The sequence below is a fragment of the Limanda limanda genome, chromosome 14 (assembly GCF_963576545.1).
Source record: "Limanda limanda chromosome 14, fLimLim1.1, whole genome shotgun sequence".
NCBI classification, from domain to species: Eukaryota; Metazoa; Chordata; class Actinopteri; order Pleuronectiformes; family Pleuronectidae; genus Limanda; species Limanda limanda.
The window spans coordinates 9,090,290-9,115,468 of record NC_083649.1 but is presented as its reverse complement, the minus strand read 5'-3'; the positions used below and the strand labels follow the sequence as shown (position 1 = coordinate 9,115,468).

At 43.0% G+C, this 25,179-nt stretch overlaps 1 protein-coding gene across 3 annotated transcripts in view; it reads right to left on the bottom strand.

Annotated features, from left to right (window-relative positions):
- Positions 1-25,179, bottom strand: part of LOC133019900 (serine/threonine-protein kinase DCLK1-like) — a 50,112-nt gene that overhangs the window by 21,086 nt on the left and 3,847 nt on the right. For 2 of the 3 annotated variants that reach the window (XM_061086490.1, XM_061086492.1), the window contains exons 3-4: positions 12,956-13,055; positions 10,243-10,350 (exon numbers count right to left, since the gene is read on the bottom strand). In XM_061086490.1, the coding sequence (XP_060942473.1) occupies positions 10,243-10,350; positions 12,956-13,055 (208 nt within the window). Of the gene's footprint in view, positions 1-8,319; positions 8,329-10,242; positions 10,351-12,955; positions 13,056-25,179 lie in introns of all 3 variants that reach the window. The other variant, XM_061086491.1, reaches the window with a different exon arrangement.

Sequence of the window (25,179 nt, the reverse complement as noted above, 5' to 3'; positions counted from 1 at the left end):
CAAATCCGAACCCTTCACACATACGTGCGTCTAACAATCACAGCACGCTCTACATACAACACAGGCTGTCCTCCTTTTCACCACTTCCCCCCCCCCCCCCGTTCAATGCACTTGTGACCTCTCAGCCTGATCTACTTCTTCCAGCTGCGGCACGGCACAAAAAACCCAGAGGCACCAGCTCATTATTAAACAGGAACATTGGATTAATCAACGCTGCCCCTGGAATCCGGCGTGTGCGGTCGAGCACAAGTCACATCCAGCAGCATCAGACCTGCACACTGAACACCAGCCTGTTTGTCATCTGACTGAAGACATGGGCCATTTTCTCTTGGCTCTGTACCAGACAGTTCCTAACCTCAAGTCAACCCAAGGCTGCTCTGGCTTAACCACTGGTCTGTGAAGCTGCAGCAAAGCAGTTGCATTGTGGATCCTCATGCAATCCAAATAAAAACAAGATCCAGTGTAGATTTTTTTTTAAAGGATATTAAAAAACAGGTGTAAGGGAAATATAACAGTTGACCATATATATAATCATGTTTAATCCCCTTTGATTGATCATGATTGAACCTATTACAATATAACCTTGATCATGCTGTTTGCTGTACTACTGAATGAATCTTGGCCTGATTGCTTTAATTAAGGCATTGTTGTTCTCATGTGATCAGAATCAGAATTATTTTATTTTTTCAGGTATGTTTGCACATACAGGAAATTGCCTTGATGTCATTGGTGCACTGAACATAAAACAACAATATAAAAACAACAATATATAACAAAATAAAATAAAATAGAATAAAATATATACAGTAACAGAGTTAGAGTTATGTGTTAAGGTCTATGCTCAGTCACAGCTTTGTCCTTTTAGAAGATTCCCACCTTTGACTTTGTAACAACTCCAACCAGAGTGGGAGGGGTTAGCCAAATGTATAAAGACAAAGAACTGTTTCCCACCGGTGTGCTTGTTACAAACTAACCTTTGTGATATGCACCATGCTCGAGCATGAAAGGAAGGTGACATTACTGTAAGGGAAATTTGTGTCTCGTTTCCTCCTTGGTAGAGTGGGATTGTAGAAATTGCCACGATACAGGCTATTCTTTTTTCTTTTTTTTTTGCATTAAATTCACATTATAAGCCAATGACGTTTCCAGAGCTAGTCCAGTTTGATGCATGAGAAAAATCCAACCTGTGCTGCCACCGTCTCTATAATGTTTATTGTTCCCCTGCAGAGATCAGATAACTTTGTGAATTATTCAGGCCACAGAGGAGATGGAACCCGGGCACAGCAGAATCAAACACCAGCTGCCTCCATCACATTACACCAGTCTGTTGTCTTATAGAGAAAACGAAGTAGGCCAATGCAATAAACTGCTTTCGTTTCGCCCCGTTCCCAGACATCTCCATTGATGAAATTCAGCATCAGCATCAGCGTTACGCACACGGACAGACACTCCTCCCGGTTACACAACGGCACAGCATTAACATCACATCTCCCAGTGACCTCATAGTACTACACAAACAACCACACAGCGGCCGGCATCCAGAGACACACACACATGCATGTCCGAGGGAACACACAAGGAGCAAGGACGCGTGAAGTTTACGCGGTCGTCATTCCAAGGGGAATATGACAGAATCCGCCGAACGTGTAATGGTCCTCCTACCTTCCTCTTCCAGCATGACGGAGAAAACACAGTGATAATCCAGAGAGACGTGGACAGAGGAGAAGGAGGAGATGGACAGCACCTCTGTACGAGCTCCGTCCGAGGGTGATAGTAAACTGTGGTGAATGGAAGAGAAGGAGCAGCGCTGTACTACACCGGAGGAGGAGGAGGGAGGAGGGATGCTTGCGCAAAGGCTGACGCGCATCGAGGAGAGGGAGAGAGGGAAGGAGGGAAGGAGGGGGAGAGAGAGAGAGAGAGAGAGAGAGAGAGAGAGAGAGAGAGAGAGAGAGAGAGAGAGAGAGAGAGAGAGAGGGAAGGAGACATAGAAAGAGAGCGGGAAGGAGAAAGGGGGGAGGAGAGAGAGAGAGACTTAGAAAGAGAGGGAAGGAGACATAGAAAGAGAGAGAGAGAGAGAGAGAGAGAGAGAGAGAGAGAGAGAGAGAGAGAGAGAGAGAGAGAGAGAGAGAAAAAGAGAGAAAGAGAGAGAAAAAGAGAGAGAGAGAGAGAGACATAGAAAGAGAGGGAAGGAGACACAGAAAGAGAGAGGGAAGGTGAAAGTGGGGAAGAGAGAGAGAGAGACATAGAAAGAGAAGGAAGGAGACATAGAAAGAGAGAGGGGAGGAGAGAGAGAGAGAGAGAGAGAGAAAGAGACAGAGAGAGCGAGAGAGAGAGAAAGAGAGAGACAGACATAGAAAGAGAGGGAAGGAGACAAAGAAAGAGAGAGGGGAGGAGAAAGGGGGGAGGAGAGACAGAGAGAGACATAGAAAGAGAAGGAAGGAGACATAGAAAGAGAGAGGGAGAGAGAGAGAGAGAGAGAGAGAGAGAGAGAGAGAGAGAGAGAGAGAGAGCGAGCATGGCACTTTGTTGTCCAAACATCCCCAAAGGCTGCAGCTCTGCTCTGCATATCAGGCTTGTTTCTCTTACTCCTGCAGCTCTGCACTGACTGACTGACTCACTCATGAAGACAGACAGTGAAGAGATGGTCAAGAATCTGAAAACATGAGTGGCAGCACACATGTTCTGGATGAAGGACGATCGAGATGTCCGAGTGTTAAAATGTAGAGGAGCAAAACACTTTGCATGTCTAATGGTTTCACTCTAGATTAGTTTTCATCGGCTGTGGAGGAGTAGAGCTGGATATGAGCTACATAAGATGCAAGGGCAATTAACAGGCTTCAGTAGCTTGCCCGAGGACACTTCGGCATGCAGATGAGGAAGACATGGGATCGAACTCCTGACCCTCCCCGCTGGTTAGAGGATGACCGCTCTACCCCCTCAGCCACAGCCGCCCCTCTGGCTTGTGTGTTTCAGCTTCTTTGCACGAGTCTTCACAAATGAGCTGAGCTGGGAATACAGGACAGCACCTCATGTACCCGCCGGTCTCCAGCTGTGCCATGTGTGATAAAAGGTCTAAGAATCATAACATGGCCTCATAATAAGATACAGAGTCAAAATGGTGGCTACACATGTAAAACAAACCATGTAACTTAAAGTACAAAACATCTGCGACTCAATCCAAGCATTTAAAAACCAAAACTAAACACTGAGAACACTACATCTGAAGCTGAAGGGGATGCAATTAGTTTTGCTCTATTTGGTCATAAACCTAGAGAGCAAATGTTAGAGGGCAAGTTTCCACAACTCATCCTGAGGGGAACAGAAGTGTCAGCAGCTGTTGCCCATCACTCAAAACCACAAACGCCTACCTCAAGGTGGCGCTAGAGGAAAAGTCGAGGCATCCATCCTAGTCATAAGCATTCATCCTCTAGAGACCATGAATGTCTGCACAAAATAAGATATTTCCGTCTGGACTAAAGTGGTGGAGCAACATTTACTGAGATTGTGATTCCAACAAAGCAGAGTGAAAAATAATTTTTGAATGTGGCAGGATTGAATCTTTTCATTCCTAATTTTTTTTTTTTACAATTGACAAGCAATAAATTCGACATTGAGCTTAAATGGTTCAATATATATATATATATATATATTTTTAGTGCTTTCAGTTAAACGCGTTATTAACGGCATTAACGCAAACCCATTTTAACGGCGTCAATTTTTTTAACGCGAGTTAAAGCAGAGCTGCAGCTGCAGCTTCAGTATCTGTGTTCGCTTCCAGTCTGACCTGCTCTCGCTTTTTGTTTTAATATTTCGACAACTAAAATATATATTTTAAGCTATGTAGCATCCCCTCTTACACAGGACACGGAACTTCTTCGTGGTTTAGTAGCTTTTATTATCCTACACGAACATGTGCAGTTCTCGCTCTTACTCCGTCACTCGCACACATCAACAACCCTTCACTTCCTTATTGACCCGCCGATCCCCAAACAACCCCATACTATTGGTCCAAACAGTCACATGTCCCACCCCGACCCCTTCACTGACCCTCAGACATCAGAACACTCCTTCAACACAGTGTTTTACTGAACATACGTCAAAACCAAACATAAACATAAACCCAGTCTGTTACACTATTAGGCTGCAGCTATATGTTTTTATTTATTTCAAAATAGGGTACTTCTTATTTCATTACTTTGTACCGCCCAGTTTGTCAATGTTGTTTTTCAATAAAATAAAACATTTGCATAAAGCAAGCCAATCCACTTTTCCATGTTGATAAGAGCATTAAAATGAAAAAAAAATTATGGAAAAAAAGTAAATGAAGGGACATTTAGAATAGATACAAATTTGTGATTAATTGCGATTAATAGCGAGTTAACTATGACATTAATGCGATTAATCGTGATTAAATATTTTAATCGTTTGACAGCACTAATATATTTATATACAGGAATCTCTAGAAAGACGAATAAATTCTGGATGACCTTGAACCTTATATCAGCCTCATCTTTGAAAAGACTCAATGCTTAACGGCCTTGATGGATTAATGAGTCTTGACTACCAATCAATCACACCCTTCCCTTTACATCTCATCATATTATCAAACACGTTCCATATCGCACAAGCGTATAATCACACAGTTATTTTCAGAACTGCATCTCACCCCACACATTCTCTGGGGTAATTATTTTATTATAATTACAAACACATACGGTTCTTTATATGAACATTTGATGAAGTTAATGCATGGTCTATAAGAAGTCTGTCAAAAAGGACATGTGGGAACTCAACACATGAAGCTAGGAGGTTTAGCAGAAATATACAACTCATGACAAACATGGGACATCTTCTCCTAAAGAAATAGGAGCCAAACCTCTCAGATTCATAAACACATCGCTGCTTCATAAACACAAATCTGCCTCGAGGCTTGTTTTAATCTCGCCCCTAGAGCAAATATCAATACTGCCCAAGCCATGGATTAGGTTTTCCTTGCCTCTGTTATTTCACTTGCTCCCTGTGCTCATATGGTTTGTACCGTGTAGGTTTCTATCGAGAGGAAAAGTGGCAACGGCAGCCAACGTGGTGCGATCACAGTTCAGGAAGTGTCCCGGCAGCCGATCCACGGGGTTTTATTTGTTGGTCGTCAGCCCTGCGCACTTCCACGTGAAGTCGTGCGGTGTTGCTCGTGACAGAGACACAACGATGAGACCCCCGAAGTATCAGCGTGATGCTCGTTGGCACCGTCGCTAGGCCTCTGTTAAAATTAGCTGACATGAGGCATCGGAGGAGAGCAGGGAGACAGATGGCGGGACGCGGCGAGAAACTATGTATGAGTGCAAATTAGTTTTCTCACATTATTCTGGTTGTGTGTGTGTGTGTGTGTGTGTGTGTCTGTGCGTGTGTGTGTGTGTGTGTGTGTGTGTGTGTGTGTGTGTGTGTGTGTGTGTGTGTGTGTGTGTGTGTGTGTGTGTGTGTGTGTGTGTGTGTGTGTGTGTGTGTGTGCAGAGAGCTGATCTGGGGTTGTGAGATCAGAGTGATGACACAGTGTCAGGCTGTCACACAAGAACCTGCTCACACCCACTCACGCGTATACATACACCGAACTTATAGGACTTATATATAACACCATTCAGATGATCTATAACGTGAGGGTGGATTTCTTTTGGTTACAGTGATATTTCAAATGAGAAGGAAATTCAATCAGCTTGTTGTCGTCAATGCTGAGAGTGAGAAAAAGTAAAGGTGTAATTTGTATCTGAAGATTTAATCAGATAAACACACTAATTTTAGTGTCGCACTTTCAGTCACTTTGAGGCTCTTAATTTATATCACAATTATTATTTGATGAGTAATGAAGATCAAGACTCATGATTAAGAGCCACAGTGTGATTCACCTCCCAAACATACAACACACAAGTCTTAATGCTTTAATGTTTTTTCATAAGATAAATGACAGAGAGGAAAATTCTCAAAGCAGGAAGCAGCCTGTATTTACTTATTATTGTGTTTCTAAATTGATTCTGCGTGTTCAAATCCATCATTCTGTCTTTGAGTGTTATTTTCAACACTTTTTACACATTTGTGACTGTGCAGCAAATGATCCGGATCTGCACCAAAACTGAAGGGTTTCTTCCCTGACACATACAACAACCTTCCATCAAGGTTCACGTAAATCTGTTTCACAATATTTCTAGAATCTTGCTCACAAACAAACAAACACACAAACAAACACACAAACGGACAGGTCTGAAAACATAATCTCCTTGGTTGCAGTAATTAACTTTCAATTTGACTTCTGAAAACTATTTGGATCTGCCTGTGTCCTCATAAAGAAGTAAATCCTAATGTATTTTATAATATCATGTAAAGTATGTTCCTATAAATAATTTTTAAAAAAGTCCACTTTGATTCAATGTAAAACAAAACCAGAACATTTACAGGGAGGGCAAATATTTATCATAGTCAGGTTATGTTTTTACAATAAAACTTCTGATTGTCTTCTATGTGTGTGTGTATCTATGTGTGTGTGTGTGTGTTTACAAGTGTGCGACTGTCTGTCTCACCAGTCTGTTTTTGCTGCTGCTGTCTGTCTGTCTGTCTGTCTGTCTGTCTGTCTGTCTGTCTGTCTGTCTGTCTGTCTGTCTGTCTGTCTGTCTGTCTGTCTGTCTGTCTGTCTGTCTGTCTGTCTGTCTGTCTGTCTGTCTGTCTGTCTGTCTGTCTGTCTGTCTGTCTGTCTGTCTGTCTGTCTGTCTGTCTTTCTCACCAGTCTGTTTGTGCGTCCCTCACACACACTCCTGTCGAAACACACACAATGAGAAGCGGCCAGACACACAGAGGGACACCAGGTGGTGTTTGAGAACGTGTTGTGTTCTCTCTCTGTCTGTCTGTCTGTCTGTCTGTCTGTCTGTCTGTCTGTCTGTCTGTCTGTCTGTCTGTCTGTCTGTCTGTCTGTCTGTCTGTCTGTCTGTCTGTCTGTCTGTCTGTCTGTCTCTCTGTCTGTCTCTCTCTCTCTCTCTCTCTCTCTCCCTCTCTCTCTCTCTCTCTCTCTCTCTCTCTCTCTCGCTCTCTCTCTCTCTCTAGATATATATATATCTATGTCTATGTCTGTCCTTCACTGCCTCAGACATCATTTACACATCACTTCTTCTCTGTGCAGCTCCTCCAGCCCAGATTATTAAATGTGATGAAGAACTTTCTTTATTAGCATGTGTTTTGACTGAAAGAGAAATGAACATGGGACTTGGAGGCTGCTTTCAGAAAACCTTGAGATCGGCAGAGTTTATTTATTATCTTTAAATATCTTACTCTCTACTCATCTACGTTGCAGATGTTTTATATATTTGTCCTGTGATTATTTATATCGATTTCAAAACTGCAGCTAAGAATTATTTTTATTATTGGTTAATTTGTTAATTATTTTTTTGATTAACTGACTAAATGTTTAGTCAATAGACTTTCAGAGAAAAGTGAAAATCCTATTTTAATTTTAATTTTCCAATTGCTTTTATTTAGTAATGTTAAATTTGCAATTATACACAACAGAGAAAAGTAGCAGGTCGTCACTATTGAGAAGCTCAACACATCAATATCTGGTACTTTTGCATTTATCTGCAATTAGGATTCATTTTGTGCAGATCAGCTTATTAATTAACTGACTAATCCTTTCAGCAACAGTTTGATGGGATAAGAACAAATTTCAATAGTTCTGAAAAAACTGAACTCACTGTTTCTCAAATATTAAATAAATATCACATGTGTATCACAGGTGTAAAGGAAAGGCTCCTCTCATCACAAACATCAAACCACACTGTTACACACTGGATCTGTTCAGAAATCTCTAATTTCCTTCCCACACATGTGAGGTATTCTGCTTTATCACATCTAAATGTTCATTATTAGATTTGAGACAAGATCTCAGTGCACACACACACACACACACACACACACACACACACACACACACACACACACACACACACACACACACACACACACACACACACACACACACACACACACACACACACACACACCAACACACAACTGTTATTGACTGTTACCATCGGCCTCACACAAACTGTCAGGATCCATCAGTTATTTCTTATCACCTCTCGTGGCTCCAGCACAAACTCTCCTGGTGCAAACTGATGAGGTTTCGGGGACTGAAAACAAAACGCTGTCGACAGTAATCTGGGGACATGTGATGATGTTGGTGGCTGAAGCGGCGCCGGCAGGGAAACAATCCTTCTGGAAGGTTCTGACTCAGGGTTCCAGCGAGGACCCGGCATCAGGCAGCTCCGCCGCAGGCCGCTTCACCGGAAGTCACTGCCAAATATGGCCGTCACAGACTATTGTGTCTGCAGCTACATGCTCCTACTGTGCTATGTTTCTATGGCAACCAAGACGAGTCAGTCTTATCTCTACCTCTCTCTCTCTACACACACAGACACACACACAGACACACACTCAGACACACACACACACACACACCCTCCAGTGCACCTTGATTCCAGACTTGCTTCAGCCGACGAGATCAGACCGCGCATGACTCACTCTCATAACCTTTTCCCCAAAGTTTTCAAGCCGTCAACACCCAGAACTTTCTCTCCTCGCCCCAGTTGCTTCTCTCCACCACTTTGCTTTTCACTGCCACCGCACAAATCAACACAACACATATCAACAACTACAGGTTTTCATTATAGGACATATACATTATAAGAAGCGTGTGTGTCCGTGTGTGTCTGTGTGTGTCCCTGTGGTCCTCGGCTGCAGGTAGACTTGCTTCCTTCTGGGGAATTTCTGTGCGTTGCATCACCCAATTGAATCATTCCCAACCTTAACCTCTCTCCAGGCACCTCAATCACAGAAGTGATAACGGTGAGAAGGAGCAGTCAAGTGTGCTGTTGCATAACTGGGCGTTTTTTTTACATGCAGCCACAACACAAGCTGTGCAATCAGGGAAAAGAACAACCAGATATTTGGTGAAGCTCGGAGCAGAGCGCCAAGTCCTCAGCAGCTCTCGTGGTTCCCACACACGGCGCTGCCTTCAGCTGTTTTCAATTATCACTCTGCTGTGTATTGGCACTTCTTTTAGTTTTTTATTTCTTGCATCCAAAGACATTTTTGGCTTTTTTATTATCAGCCATAAACAATGCAGATGCCCCAATAGCAAGCTCTGACCATTTTTTTTGAATTTTTTTGTATATCAGGTGAAGGGCGGCCGGGGGGGGGGGGAGCTGCAGGATTGCATCATCAACCTCTTCCCCTCTTCTTTCCCTCTCATCTTCATTCCCACTCCCTCACTCGCTTTTTTTTACCTCTCTGTTTGCCTTTTTCTCCGTTCCCTTGTGAAATCATTCTCATTCTGAATTCATATATTCAGAGACACAGCTCACACAGCTCACACACACACACAGAGTTGACACTGCCAGACGCTCCACACACGGAGCTCTGATTTCATCGCAGTGTGTATTCATACTGTTTTCCTTCGATGTGAGTCTGAAACACTGATTGAGTGATGAGCTGGAAAAGTGGTCACATGAGGAAGTATTAAGACGCAAACTAGTCCCGACTGTGTCCATTAGGACTAAGAGGCTGCACACACTCCTCATGCACAAACTCACATACACAAGGGAACACACACTCATTGACAAGCAGGAGGTTACACACTGTACACACCCCAATAAGGCAGTGTAACTTTGTAATAAGCTGGAGATTGTGTCTCTGATCTTATTGGTTGCAAAATCAAATGCATTTCTACACTGTATGTCATCATATTCTGAATTCATAGTGACATCATTCTTTCCACACGATCATAAATGATTCATCGATCTAGAATCCTCGGGTCGTCTCTTTAGTCCAACAGGACCCAGAGATACCTCGAAAAATAAATCTTTGAACTACGCATAACTTAATTTTCTGGCTTCTTTGTATCCACTTGACCTTTTGATCAATTTAAGCTTCAGATTAACTCTTATCTGTGGAGATAAATGAACATATTCTTGTTGACCTTGTCCTTGACCTTTAAGAGAAAATCTGTAGATATCTATAGATACACACACACACACACACACACACAAAAACAGACACACGGAGGGGTGAAAGCAATACCCTGCATCCGGTTAAGCCAGCACGCATGCAGGGTAAGTATCTGTCAGGCCAATTAAACCATGAAGAATTCCATTAATGGATTGGAGGGGAGGAGGAGACAAAGGAAGACACTTAATTGAATTGTCTTACAGGAAGCAGGAGACTTGCTGCGTCGGGCTTGGACGACGGTCCTGGGGGAGCTTCTGGTCAGAGAGCCGGTCATCTTCCCGTAGTTCACCGACTTCATCACACGACACTCTGCAAAAAGCACATGGACAAAACAGACAAATGCTTTGGTAAATACACAAACACAGGCACTGAAGGAAAAAATTTCTAGTGTGTGACACTGTGATATGTCATTGTGTTAAAACACAATAACAACCTAGCGTTTTGAAATACAATTCTGTTGCGCTGAAATTCAAATTTTATGGTTTACAAACCAAGTATCGTTTTAATATTTTTGATTGATTCTGACCTCTAGTCTGGAAAACACAAAACCACTAATGTATCAACACAGCTGTAATTGTTTTTCACCTGGAGGTCGCCTGCAAAAATGAGTTCTGACATTTTTCAGACACACAGTCCGTGAACTTGTGATGGTGTACACACACACATACACACACACACACACACACACACACACACACCCTGCCTGCCTCCTTCATCCCCAAAAATGTGCTCCTCTCCTGCTCATTAACCAAACCCCATTGTAGCTCATTGTTATTTTACACCAGCGGGAAGGAGAAAATCTGGCATATCTCTTTAGCTGCATATATGAGCATGGGGGCAAGTCTGTCTACTTCTGTGTGTCTGTGTGTGTGTGTGTGTGTGTGTGTGTGTGCGTGTGTGTTATGAGCTTGTGTGGCAGCCATTGTGGCCCTGTGAGTAATGTACAATGCAGAATGTTAACATGATGACAGTGTGCCAGAGCTGAGGCAGAGGCGATAATTATAGTGATGCTGAGAGGAGGCAAAGTTGTCTGCAGCTCTGACTGCGACTGTCTCTCGGCTCGGTTTGCCGCTCTGCCTTTCTGTCAGTGCGTTTCTACCTCCGGTGCCTCCTGTTCCCTGGGCTCCAGGACATCAGGCATGAGGAGGTGTCAAAATGAGCTCCGTGTCCCAGAGGACGAAGAAAAAATAACATTACTCATGTTGATGCTGTTTACAGAGTCACATAACGGGGACTTGTTTTCCTTATGGAGACAAAAAGCAAGTCCACATAACAGAAATACCTTTTTTTAAGGTTAGGTTTAGGTTAAGGTCAAGGTTCGTTATTCTCAGACAAGGTCATTTAATCCTAATATAAACTGTGTAACAGCCATTTTAATGTTTACATCACTGACAGAAGGACAACGCCAGCATGATGTCAGAGAAGTCAAGTGTCTGGAATATTTCTCAAATTTGTGAAGGTAAGTCCACAAAAGTCAAAGGCCGGGTTTAACACTCAGATTTGTCAAAGCACCTGAAAACTGTCAGTATAAGCTTGTCCCTTCACCTTCAACGACCTCATGTTAACAAATTATCTCTCCGCCTACACCCCCTCTTTCCCTTTAGACAACCAACCACTTAAAAGAGACAATCATCAGTAACTAATGAAAGTGCAGAGACCCTGGAAACATGGTCTTTGAATGCCGTGTTGCGTGTAGGAGGCTGTTTTATGGTCTTTATCAAGAGAGAGGAGCGCTACCAAAGGGAATCTGGCTAATGGAAGCAACAAGCCATTATATTTGTTTCGAAATGTGAGGAGAGTAAAGGGAGAGGGGGAACGAGAGAAAGGGAGACGGAAGGAGGGAGGAGGTGGGCACCGGCGATGCCCGTGGGATGAACACAAAGGGGAACAGATGACTTGGGGAAAAAAAACAACCTTTGAACAAAAGGCACAGTCATTCATGTGGGAGACAGAAAGAGAGAGAGAGAGAGAGAGAGAGAGAGGGGAGAATGCAGATGAGGGCTAAATGGCAGGAGTCTGCTGTGACAGCCAAGACGGAGAAGCGGGGGGGGGGGGAGACAGAGACGCAGGTGGGTGAAGTGAGGACAAACCACATCCAGACAGTGAGGAAGGCTTTGGGATAAAGTCAGAGGAGCAGAGAGGCGACGGAGCGTAATGAGCTGGAGAGTCTTCACAGAGCTCGGCCACCTGATCCAGGGAGAGGAGGCTCACACAGGGCAGACAGGGGGAAGGGGGGGGGGCTTTTTTTGTGAACAAGCTGTGTGTGTGTGGAGAGTTGTGTAACAGTATCTCATTTTGTGTGCGGAATCAGGTTAGTACATGTGTACAAGTATCTGCAAATTAGTGTTTGCATATGTATAACAAATGCATGCATAGATCTGTGAATGTGTAGATAATTTTGCACCAAAATTGTACGTTTAAATGCAAGTAAAAACACACTAATTGACTCTTATCTCATTATCACTTTTGTTTTAGTTTTTACCCCCCCGGTGTGTGATGTCTAACGTCATTGGACACTGAGGTGCTCTCTCTCTCTTCGCTGTCTTAATGTCAAATTAGCACATTCACCCAGGTGTCATGGCTGAAGGGATTTCCTCTTGGAGCTGGAAATAGGTGTCATCAGTTGCATCGGAAACAGGCAACACAATCTATTACTTTACATGTGATTTTTGCTGCACTTCTATTGTAGCACATCTGCAAGTGTGTGAAAGGATCTGCACGTCTTAACAAAATCCACAATGTGTTTCGTGACAAGCAAGGTGGCCAATAATGTCACTTTTCTCATGCATTTTACTGCATGAGTTACACAACTTTCCACACATACACACATACACACAGAAATACTATTGCTACAACATTGGCCCTGTAGAGAACCCAAGATGGGCCGACAAATGTGAAATGCGAGTCGTCTCACCGCCTTCGTCCAGCATCAGGTCATCCTGGTAGCGGTACTTCTCCGGTCCACACGCAACAAAAATGTCTTCGTCCCCGAAGAAGTCCTGCAAACATGACACCTGGAAACAAAGACACGTAGATGACGTCAGTTATTACTTACACAGATACACACATTCAACCTCTGGCAGCAGCAGAAAGCAATGTCAGCGTTCGACTGTCGGGGGCTGAATGCTTTGTTCGGGGGCACTTTTGTCTGCAGAGATTTAAAGTCCCGCTCCAGGGAAAAGCAAGTTTTAAAGATATGTTACCGTGTCCCCCCCTGGAGCATTTTATATGATGAAAGCCAGAGTCAGTGCCATAGCTAAGTATTTCCACATTAACAGTGAAGGGAAAAAATGCCAGTCTGACAAAGTGGATTCAGACAGCCAGGGTTTGGGATTTCACAAACCTAAGAAACCAATCCTGTAAACCTGTGGGTGGGGCTCAGTGGATGGAGGTGAGTTGTGAGGGTGGGGACACCGGGACAGGGGTGGGGTCCCAATCATGAAATGAGGGAGGAAGGTGGAGAGTTACATTTCAGCCATTTTAAGGCCAAAGACAGAATACATAAATTTGAGGAGCAATGAAGAGCTAAAGGGGGTGAAAAACCTGCTGAAGCGAGACTTGGAACGAAAACTCTCCAATCAGAAGTCTAGTTTACTTAATCCCAGGCGACTGATGCTGTGAATGCATACAGAACAAAAACTGCATTCTGTGTTCAGGTCTGTACATGGTCACCAATATGAACCTTCCTTCCCTGTAATCAGGTGAAGAGTCCCACTGCACTCTGAGCACCAGGAGACGGATAAGGAAGATACTGGGTGTTTATTTGTGTGTTTTATGTTTGCATGTTTCCTCATTGTTGCCTGTGAATAACCAAATAAGTCCCTGAGCTGCAGGTACGTGTCTTATCAGCTCTTTATCCGTCCATCAGCGACCATATCGAGACCTCGCTGACTCACTAATTTGCTAATGCGCTGCGGTGCGTTCGCCGGATGTCTAGAGACCCAAGTGGTGGGTCTGTTCCCTGAAACACCACAGCTCATGAATGGTAATGAATGGCGAAGAAAATAATCATCAAGAGCAGAGAGGGAGACATGAACAGCCCAGAGAGAGAGAGAGTGTGAGGCAGAGAGAGGTTAACTCTATAGGCTATCTGACTCACAGAGACAAAGTCCTTGTGAGTCACTGTGGCTCTTCAACGGACTCCATGCTGTGACGCTAATACAAAATGTACAGGGACACGCTAACGGGCATTATGTTAAAAACAGTAAAACACTGAGTCACTAAACACAACACAACAGGAGCCGGATCAATGAAGAAGAAAGGTCCTTTGGAAAGAGGGTCTCTGGAATCGTGCATATTTAGCCTGGAGGTGCCCGATTAATTCATTATTCCAAACCTAAGCTCCTAATCTGTTCATTTTGTCAGCTCAAGACAGATGTTATTAATTTTTTTTATCCTCCAAGAAGTCTCAGCAATAAGGTGTTGATGATGACAAATTGGCAAAGCTGCTGTTCATTATTTTCTATTTGATTTAGTTGGCAGCTGATTCCATATCTGATCCTAACTCAGCACGATTTACACAAATAACTTTAATTACACCCCACAGGCCAAGCGTCATATTTCAATCCCAAGACATCAATTTCCCAAATCATATTTCCCGATGGGCAGAATAGGATTAAGACAATAGTTTATTCATCCTCTATGACGAATATCCCCCCCCGAAAAACTATTAAGAGCTATTACAGTTTCAGCGGCACACGCATGTTAAGCACCGCCGGGAGTTAACACACAAACAAGAAGCTACCGCTCACTGCGTTTCATGGAAATTATCGTCCAAGAATCCATTTGGATCTTTATTAGGAAGCGATCAACACCCCAAAAGAAAAGTCACAGCTGGTATAACAGCATTATCAACAAAATACCCAGTAAACAGCCAAGAGGCCATTTTCTCTCTCTCTCTATCTCTCTCTCTGTCTCTCCTGCTTTCCCCACCTCAAGTTTAATCTCAGACTCAGACTCTCTGTGGAATATGGGAAGGTTTCATTTAACTTTTCAAATCAAGGCCGGGCGTCTGTGTGTGAATCTGCGTCCGTTTGGCCACACATCGCAGGAGGACACGTTTCTGCACACGAGGAGATTCCAGTTTCATAAAAGAGTGCATATTGCCTTGTTCCCCGAAATCCCCTGATACCGCGTTACTGATTATTTCTCACGCAAGCCTCTCGGGTTCCTAACAAGATGGCTGCAGATACAGATGCCGGTGCCGTCAACACTTCCCCAGTGCGTCTGAGCCACTTCTACCTCTCATCACACTGTTTTTTTTTGTATTTCCCTGTATTTTCACATTATTTTCATCTTAACATAAATTTCATACTGCTGGCTATTGCATATACTGCTTATAGATTCTGTTGCACACTGTGTCCACTGTGCACCATCATCTAACCTTCAAAGTATTGCATTAATAATGCTGTTTGCTGTTCTTGGCTCAGCTGTTATCACATATTCATAGGCAGCCTCTCTGAAGCTGTTTGTGTGAGCAATAGTGATGGTAATTTGAAATCTTTGTGACAATTCGTTTATGAAGAAAGAACAAAAGCAACACATTAATCAGTATTTAAAATAATCAATAGTGCAAGCTAGTCATTTAATTATAATGAATTTAATCAATCAATTTTGATTTGTGTGTCATCTTTTGGAGCAAAGATGTGAAGTTTTCTCTGGTTGTAGCTTCTCAAAAGTGAAGATTAGTTTTGTTTTTTGTTTTTCTTGTATCATGAGCGCCCTTAAAGCTGTCAAACCGTTGTTCAGACAAATCCAGTCACCTTAAATTAAAAGAAGCCTTATATTCGAGGGCACATTACGTTTCTCAGCTATACACTTGTGGTGGTTACAGGTTTCTAGGCAGATTTATTACAATACAGCAGCTGAAAGAAAACTACACCCCTACAAAACCAGGTTTAGATTAACTAGTTAAAGATTTTTATTTGGTTCTACATGGAATTTTGTTTCATCGGGATCCATGAATTATTGACTGAGAAAACAAGGAAAATGTTGGAAAACATATTATTAAAGAAAGGAAAAATCAATCCTCGTACTATTCAGAATCCACACTAGAATGTAATGACTTCCTCCTCGGCTCCTGCCCCACCACTCCACAAAATGTCATGGGAATCAGTTTAGTGGTTTGTGCGTAATCCTGGTCACAAACAAACAAAAACATAACCTCCTTGGCAGAAGTATTAATCAATTGAATCAGCACAGAACTGCTGCTGCTGCTGGACTCCAACCAAGAGGAGGTTGGTGCACAGAGGCTCTTTGAAGCTGCTCGTCCAAATATAGAAACTGTAGCACCAGAAACCACAGGTATAAAAGGAGGAGAGTGTAATCAGGAGGTGGTGAGAACAACACAAGAGACGAATCCGGGAAGAAGTGAGTCTTGATGTAGGACAGCCTCTGAGGGCACCACTGAGCTGAGGGTAAACCAATATGGAGCAACGCACCAACACATACTGGGCAGTGTTACTGAGGAAGGGTGTGAAAAAGTATGGTTGCCATGGCGACAATGCCCTCTAGACACTGGTGCATAGCTGGTGCGTGCCACCGATTCCACGGTGTGCAAACTGCGATAGAGAGCTCCATCATTCATAATTCATTTACTATGGGCAGAGTACTCGACAGAACTGTGTCATTCAGGCAAATACACACAAACACACAAACACACACAGACCGACTGGTTCACATCGAGATACACTATCCCCTCGTTTTAAACAAGATGAGATCCTGAAAGGCTCGTGGAGACAGACGGACCGATGAATGGTGAAGAGGAGAGGGAGCTGGTGAAGATGAAAAGAGTCGAGGAACAACAACAACAACAACAACAGAAACAACAACAAAAACAGTCTGAGATGAAACCAAATCTCCAAAGTCCTCTGAGTCACAGAGGAAGCAAACAGATGGAAAAGAGTAATCGATGAGGATGAGATCTATTCCTGACTGCTGTTTGGAGCCCAATGACAAAACAAGCTGCTTTGATGTCTCGGGTGTTGCGTTCACACAGAGAACAAGCAGCGTTACACAACATCCACGCTGCTAAAACAAGGACGGCAGGAAACAAACAAAGAGGCAGCGAAAGAGAGCGACTATAATAAGATGATGAGGGGTAAGAAAAGGCAGAGCACGGTGGAAATTGGTTTATTCATAACCTTTCTAACTCTAAGGGCAGGTCACAATGACTGAACAACTTGGATACGTTAGATTTGATTTTTACATTTTATTTAACATCAACTGCAGGAGTCAGGCAGAGGGTTAACAGGATTTAAACAGGTTTGTGAATCAGATCTCACGTGTCTGAGAAATCCTTCCCCTTATCGTCCACCTGCCACCATGACTGAGAGGATCATTCATTATCTATGATGGTTTCTGGAATCCGATCGACATTTAACGATATCGCACACGTTACAAGAGTAATTACATAGAAAAGCATAGACACAAAATACATCTCTCCACGACCAGAGGGGTGTGACCTCCAAAGATGTGACCACCATCCCCTCCTGAAAGTGTCTTATGCAACAAATCATAGAATAGCTCTCAGTAAACCCATTTATACTCTCACTACGCCACCTAGTGTGGAAGCAAAGACCAAACACCTTCTAATCTACAGTGTCTGCTTCTGTGTCTCTGATGTCTCTCCCTGGTTTGTTCTTCTCTCTCTTTCTTTCTTTGAGATTAAATCACATTTTTTTTTGGTCAGATACACGGAGCTGCACGGAGCTTTACTTGCACATCATTATTCCAAAGGATCATAGAACTGAGACAGAGGGAAGGCTGACACCACACGGTGGCACTGTTGAATAACCTTACGCCGAGAAACCCAAAAGCTGTTCGACACTGCAACAATTAAAACTAAAAAGCCTTGTTTCTGTAACACAACAGCAGGAGTGAGGTTCAGTCCAGAAGCCAACGTCTAAAGTATAAAGGTTGTTAGCAGATGCATTGAAGCTTTTTAAATCTGTGTATCTGCAGGACAAAGCTTTGTGTCAGTTTGGTGTTTGTCAGGAGGGATGACTGTCCAGATTTTTAGTCTGTGTGCTCGAGGACAAAACATTTTGTTTTTTCATAGGCTGATTTGAGCCCTGAGGAAACTTTGGGCACTTGACTATATGCGTCTGCATCGTTGTGTCATTCTTAACATAGGTCTTTGCACAGTATTTGAAAATGTACACAACCTTTCCTTCTACATTTTATTGGGTTTAAATGTCTCCACACATGGGATAGTGCACGTGGCATTGTTCTGTAGAATAAGATGAGAAAACAGTTTGTTAAAGAACACTAATGCAATGCCAGAGATATAAATAGTTAGCCAAACAATTGGAACCGCCTGTAAACATATTTTACAATTGATGGATAAGTGAATGGAAATAGGCTAGATGAACAGATGAACAATCCTCAATCAGCATGCTAATATATTTTCCCTAGTAATATCATGGAAACTTACCTGACTAGTCCTGCACACTACAGTAGGCCTCAATAGCCCTGCTGTAGTGTGAAGGATGCTGGGAGTTATCTGTGCATGTGATGGAAGAATGCACAGTGGAGGGTTGAAACTCAACGTGCAGCGTGTGCTGCATTCCATACATCTTTAAAATAGAGTTTTGAATGATGTTTTTATTGCTCAGCGTTTAATTTGAGTATTTTTTTTTTTTTTGAAAATTCCCAAAATTCCCGAGCTAAACTTCCCATGGAAAGTTTCCGGAAAGTTTCCGGAAATTTACCGGAAACTTTCCACCCCTTTGCAACCCTAGTCCATACACACACTCACTGGTTATTTAGCCAGTCTCACATGCACAAATCTCTTGACAGCTACAACCAGCTTCTGAGCACAGTGACGGTGCAAAATCTTCACACACAGCTACATCATATAGTTCTGTCTCCATGTTGGACTTCAGCTCTACGTTAGGACTCTTCTGTCAGGAGCCTGATTCCCACAGCAGTGCACACGTGTCAGAGCACATGCTTTTGTTTTTACCTGTACAAAACACCCAACAGATTTAAAATATAAATAGTTTTATTATAATTTGATGCTTCCAGTTTTTCCAAATGTGAGGATGTTGGGTTTGTTGATTCTACAAAACACAAATGTGTGCAGCCATGGTTACAGCACATCAGTTGTTTTTTTTTTATCTTTGCTTTGATAAGAAACAGAGACATTTCTCTGAGACAAACTGACGCCTGCAGAGCCAGAAAGAGGGGGAAAAAGGGAGAAGCACTAATCTGCTGCACCACAATAGACTCACAGTGGTTACACAGAGGACACGGTGAGGTCAACGTAATCCGTCCCGCAGAAAAGACGCGTTCAGGACGGACGGGCTGTCGCTGCCGGGGGAGCTTAGCTCGGTGGAGCTGTCCCTGGTGCTGAACCAGCTGCAGCTGGCCGAGCTGCTCTGCTCCTCACAGACAGACGGACGGACGAACAGACAGATGGACGTGATAGATAAGACAGGTAGAGACACAGGAGGACAGATGGGCGGATTGTGAGAGAGATGTAGGGAGATAGAAACAGAGAGAGCAAGGCAATTTGTTGCAAACATGCAGTGCATTCGAGGTGAAGGGATAAAAGGGAGGAATTATATGATGGAGCTTTAGAACTGGCACAGCAGCAGGTCGGAGCAACATTCACCATCAGTGTTTCTGAACGGACCACAATCAATACAAATACATTAGTTTGACAGACAATTTCTGTGTAGGAGTATTAGTATTTAACTGACTGTACTGTTAGCAGTGATCGATGTGTGTTTAAACAGATCTACATATCTATATTCCACTGAGGTTTTATATATTTACTGTACAGGCTCGAGATGACATTGGCATTCTCTCCATTATCTATACTACTTAACTTACATTGTATATAATCTATATACTTCAAAAATGCTGTTTTACTGGTATAGAGAGTTTTAAAGGGTCACAAACTCTAAAAGAAACAAACACTTCCCTCGTCACTGTCAAGAATACATATCGCATTAAAACATCTACAGAAACTATTTCAGTCTGAATCCCAAAAGGAAACTGCAAAACACCTTTCCTTACACTCCAGGGGTTTTCAAAGTATCCCCTTAGAGAAAAAAGAGAGAGAGAGATGGGCGGGCAAAGAGCCATGCAGGCTGACAAGAGGAGAGGGAGACAGAAATCAATCTAGGGAGAATTCACACACCGCATGACCTCCCGCTGCCTCAATCAGGGAACCTGCGGATAGAGTGAGGCGGCAGGGAAACAAGCAGGAGATGAAGAGAAGAAGGAAGAGCTGACAAACAAAATAAAGGGAAAGGGAACAAGGTTGATGTGAGCCAATTAGCGGTGCAGCGCTGTGAGTTACTGGTCCTGCTTGCACCTCGAAGCAGCGCAGCAGACTGACTGCCAGGCTGGCTGCTCAGTTGCATAACAACTTATGTAACAGCCTCTGCTCTCCAGAGGGAGGATAGCAAACTTCCTTCTGGAGCTGGATCTGTGTGAGCGCAGCCTCCTGTCCTTCAGGGAACCGGTGTTTTCATTCAGACATGAATGGAATCAGAAATACGGTTTTGTGTAGCGCTGGTCCCACGAGGGGACGAGTGAGACCTCACATGGCATCAGACTAAAGTTTCTCTTCCTCTTCCTGCCCTTTTCTCATGCTTTTGTTTTGCTTCATCTCTTTTGTTTTCCTTATCATTAAATTTGTTGAATTATTCTGTGCTTTTTATCTGACTCCCATTTTCTCCTCAAACCCAGATCTTGCATTATTCTGCAAGAGATGATGTCTTCAAATACCTCTCTTTGTCCGAGCAACAATCTGGATACTAAATACATGCAATGTACTGTCACAGGAAGAAACTAACTTATGCCAGTTTTGATAAATTAATTAATTTAATGATAGATGGTCTGGTGATGTACCAATTGATTAATCAGCTTATGGTTTTCGCTTCATGTAAATGCAACACAGCAAACTCTTAAACACATGATGGGAAATATATGTAAGGACAACACGACTCCCACTCCAGTTTAACTGCAGTAACAGAGGTGCAGCAAATGAGCCCTTAATTACATACAAAACTGTTTTGATTATGCAGTATGCATAGTGTATATTTGAATGGTTAGGGTCAGAGCTACTGGTGGCACAAAAACAAATAAAAACAATCAATATACAATACAGTTAAATGGGACTTTTTTATTATTTGAGATTGGGTTTATAATCGTTTCATCTGCACAGGAAGTTCCTATTAGTTCAAAATGATGCGGTACAAGCATTTTTCAAATTGGGATGTCATTTCTTCCCAATATTCCAGCAGGAGGAAAGCAGCTCTGCTGGTTGTCATGTTTACAACCAAGTGTCTCAGTGAGTCATGACTCAACAAAACCTCTGACAGGTGATATGTACGTAAGTTGAGGCCAACAAAAAGAAAAACAGATACACTCTCTCAAAAGCAGATTTAGCTGCGTGAGTCAGGAAAAGCATGAGCCAGACTGTGTGTGTGTGTGTGTGTCTGTGATGAAGTTGTGGTGTGACGAGGTTCTCGACAGTCTGCCAGAGCCCGAAACGTCTGCCATCGATCCTAATTTGGCAGCATGTCCTCTGACTACAGACAGCTCCCCAATCTGCCACAGTCACCAGACATAGACTCAGCTAACTGACTGACTGAAATACAGAGAGACGGGGAGAACGCAAGATTTGTGTGCGATACCATTCCAGCCATTTATGTGATTTATGTCATTTACTGCACATATACTGTATAGCAGCATAAATACTGTATACCCGGTCCAGACGCTCCACAGACAATGCTGCGCAGACTTGCTGTGACTCAGCAAAACAGCAGGAGCAGATGGACTTTGCTTCCCACAATCCTCCCATGAAGAGAAAAGTGACATCACCAGCAAACAACCAATCGAATAAAGATAAACAAGCAGCTAAATGGTTTGTTTTTGAGCAGAGCATATTCCCTGCTCTTAATAATACGCAATGTCTTTAAGTGATGTCCCTGCAGAGCTGGCTAAAGCCAAAAGAGGAGAAAAGAGATGCAAAAAAAAAGTAAGACCAGGAGGGTGTGGAGGGACAGACAGAGAGAGGGAGGGAAGGAGGGCGAGGGAGAGACAGAGAATGGGGGAAGGAGAGAGTGATGCCATATGTTGCAGCTCTTGGATTTGGGGGTGCATGCCGAGTGTGCTAATTAAACGAAGACTAAATAGCCGGAAAAACAATGGCACGTTGACAGCAAGAGACAGAGTGAGAAAAAAAATCCAGTAGAGGGAGGCGAGAGAGAGAAGACGAGAGGGGGAAACTGCAGCTAACGTGATGAGAGGAGCCAATTTGTTTGATCGGAGAAAAAAACTAAACATTATGTAAGTGAATAAAATAATGATGCGTATGAAGAGAGACGCAGAAATTGGAAAGGGTGGAGGGAAAAAGAAAAGAAGTGTGCAGCACTTGAGAAGACAATGAGGAAGGAGGAGGAAGAAGAGGAGGCTGCAGAGAAAAAAAACAAGAAGATAAAAGAGTATTAAAAGCTCTTCGGCGTTGCCAACAAGTAGAAGGACAGGCCAACAATGCAGCTGGAAAAGTGAGAGCTGCACTGCAGATAGTGAACAAGTGGTTCACTCTCACTCCTCTCCTCCAAACGGTATAACCTTTGTTGAGCATGTGACATTTAATTAGTCCAAAGACAGAGGGCAGTATTACCAGGGACACGCTGCGTAGACCAGGTGGACAAAGGAAATCATATTAGTGCTTCAAAGAGGAGGACATGAACTCTGGAGCAACTCGTTAGGAACGGACCGATCGAGTTGAATGTCAAGCAGCAGCACAGATAATAGCCTTTAGTAGGTCTCTGTGAGTTCACAGTGATGTAAAGAAAATTCATCTGCGCAGATTTCAGGTTTACAAAAAAAGGGGAAACTGTTTGATAGAATGAGGTCGTCTCAAAACGCCTGACAGCTTCCTTCATACGCAGACAATATGCAGAAACCAAAACAAGGGTATGAGTTGTAATAATGCAGAGTGGATCCAGGGGTGGATCCAGGGGTGGGGTATGGGGGTAGTGCCCCTGTCCTGTCGTAAAAATGTGTCACTTACACACATGTCACTTACAATGTTGACAATAAATATGACAATTTGTTTACAAGTACACAATATGCTTGAACAAGGAATAATTCTCAAAGTATATTCAATGAAATATGGTTTTGCTAATAGCTAAAGAGCTAACAGCAAACAGGGAAAGAGTTCAACGTGCTAACATATGCTAGGGCAAGAAAATTGGTTCGAAATTACTTTTGTTGTTATGATATTTCAGTCTGGATCAAAACAGTAAACCGACAGATCTCTACAAAACTAACATACAACTGGAGTAGTAGTCTTAATGTAAAGGCAGTTCATATGGGAATTATCGACACTTGCAAATGCTCAACCCACAGAGACACACACTGAAGGATCTCATTAACGCGACGCTCAACAACTAGAATGCAACCAACTTAAAGGACGACTCCGTGGAATCACTTCATGCGTTGGTTGATAATTGCCTATAGTAAATGGCCACTGGTGCATGAGCAGAAATCCAGAGGAGTCCATTGAAAAGCGTGTGTGTCACTGTGCGTGCCTAAGTATGCGTAAGCCTAGCAAGGCTCCCGGCTGGCAGCTGGGGTCCAACACAGCGTGTGTGTGTGTGTGTGTGTGAGTGTGTGTGTGTGTCTTTAATGTGTGTGTAAACAGAGCTTTACGTGTATTAATAGACCAGCCATGTCCGCGTCCTAAGCCACTTACAGGTCGTCTACCATCAGACCAATACTGCAAGGCCCTCATCACAGCGTCGCCGCGGGTTGGCTGGTTCCTCGGCAACCACATCCAATTATCACTAAAACACGGCCAAGGTGAAGAAGCTTGCCACAGAAATATGAGGCTGTGGTAACCCCCAGAGGAGAGGGAGCTAAAAATACCACCTATCAGAGACAGTGAGACCTGAGACAGGGGGCGAATCAATAGAGCGGTGGGGGGTCGGAACTTGATATATAGCTTCTCACTTGGTCGCTCGTATTACACAGAGAAATATGATATCCAAAATGATCAGAGTGGAGTAAGCTCACAACTGAGTGTGTGGCACATATCAGAGGCTCAGACGTACCTCTCACATGTTGTCTCCTCACCATCAACATCGGATTATTCTCATCAACTCGCCCCCAATGGAAAAGCAAAACTTGCAATTTATCACAGTGATAAGAGGAACAGACTGAAAACAACAACCAAAGCCAACGTTTTATAACAAAATATTGATCTGAGGTCAAAAGCAAATACACAGACACACACACAGACACACAAATCATGAAGAGTCATAACAAGACAACTAAGAGAGGACTAGCAGAGACAGACTAACTCTCGGGTGAACTCTTTGCTTTCAGATACCAACAACATTATCTATTATTCATCTCAGCGCTTTTAAGCCTCTGCAACGAAATTTTTTAAGGAGAATCAAATGAGTAAAAAGTATAATTTTTTGTTTTAAACCCACATGAACAGTCTTGTGAGCAGCTGAGAACAATTCTAAAACAAAGGGAAAGGGAAGATGATGGAGAAGATGAAGAAGATGAAGAAGATGAAGAAGATGAAGAAGATGAGGAAGGTGAAGAAGATGAAGAGGACAAAGTAGATGAAAATGAAGATTGGCCTGTGGGGATGTACAGTACATATCCATCCTGCCCCACTGACTCTGGCCTCATTACGGGAGTTAATGAAAGCAAGGAGCCTGAGCTTCGGTTGTAGATTTCTCTCTCAGGCTCTTTAGCTCTGCCGAGACGTAACGTTTCTACCAGCCAGGCCCAGAAACCTACTTCTGCCGTGGGCTGGATGACGGACGTGGCTCAGCTGACGGCAGCAGGCCCATTCTCACAAAAACACTAAACCCTTAAAGTAACTAGGGACGGGAATCGGCAGGGACCTCCCGATACAATACTATCACGATACTTAGGTGGCGATACGATATGTGTTGCGATTCTGTAAGTATTGCGATTCGATATTATGATTTCTTTTGGTTATTTATTTTTTTTAAATACTGGGCCATTGAAAAATGTTGAATCATACCTTCAAATACAACACAGTCAAATTCACTTAGAGCTTTACAAGTTTTATTTCAAATATTAACATTAACTTAATGACTGCCGGGCAGCCAATAGAGAAAATAAATAAAA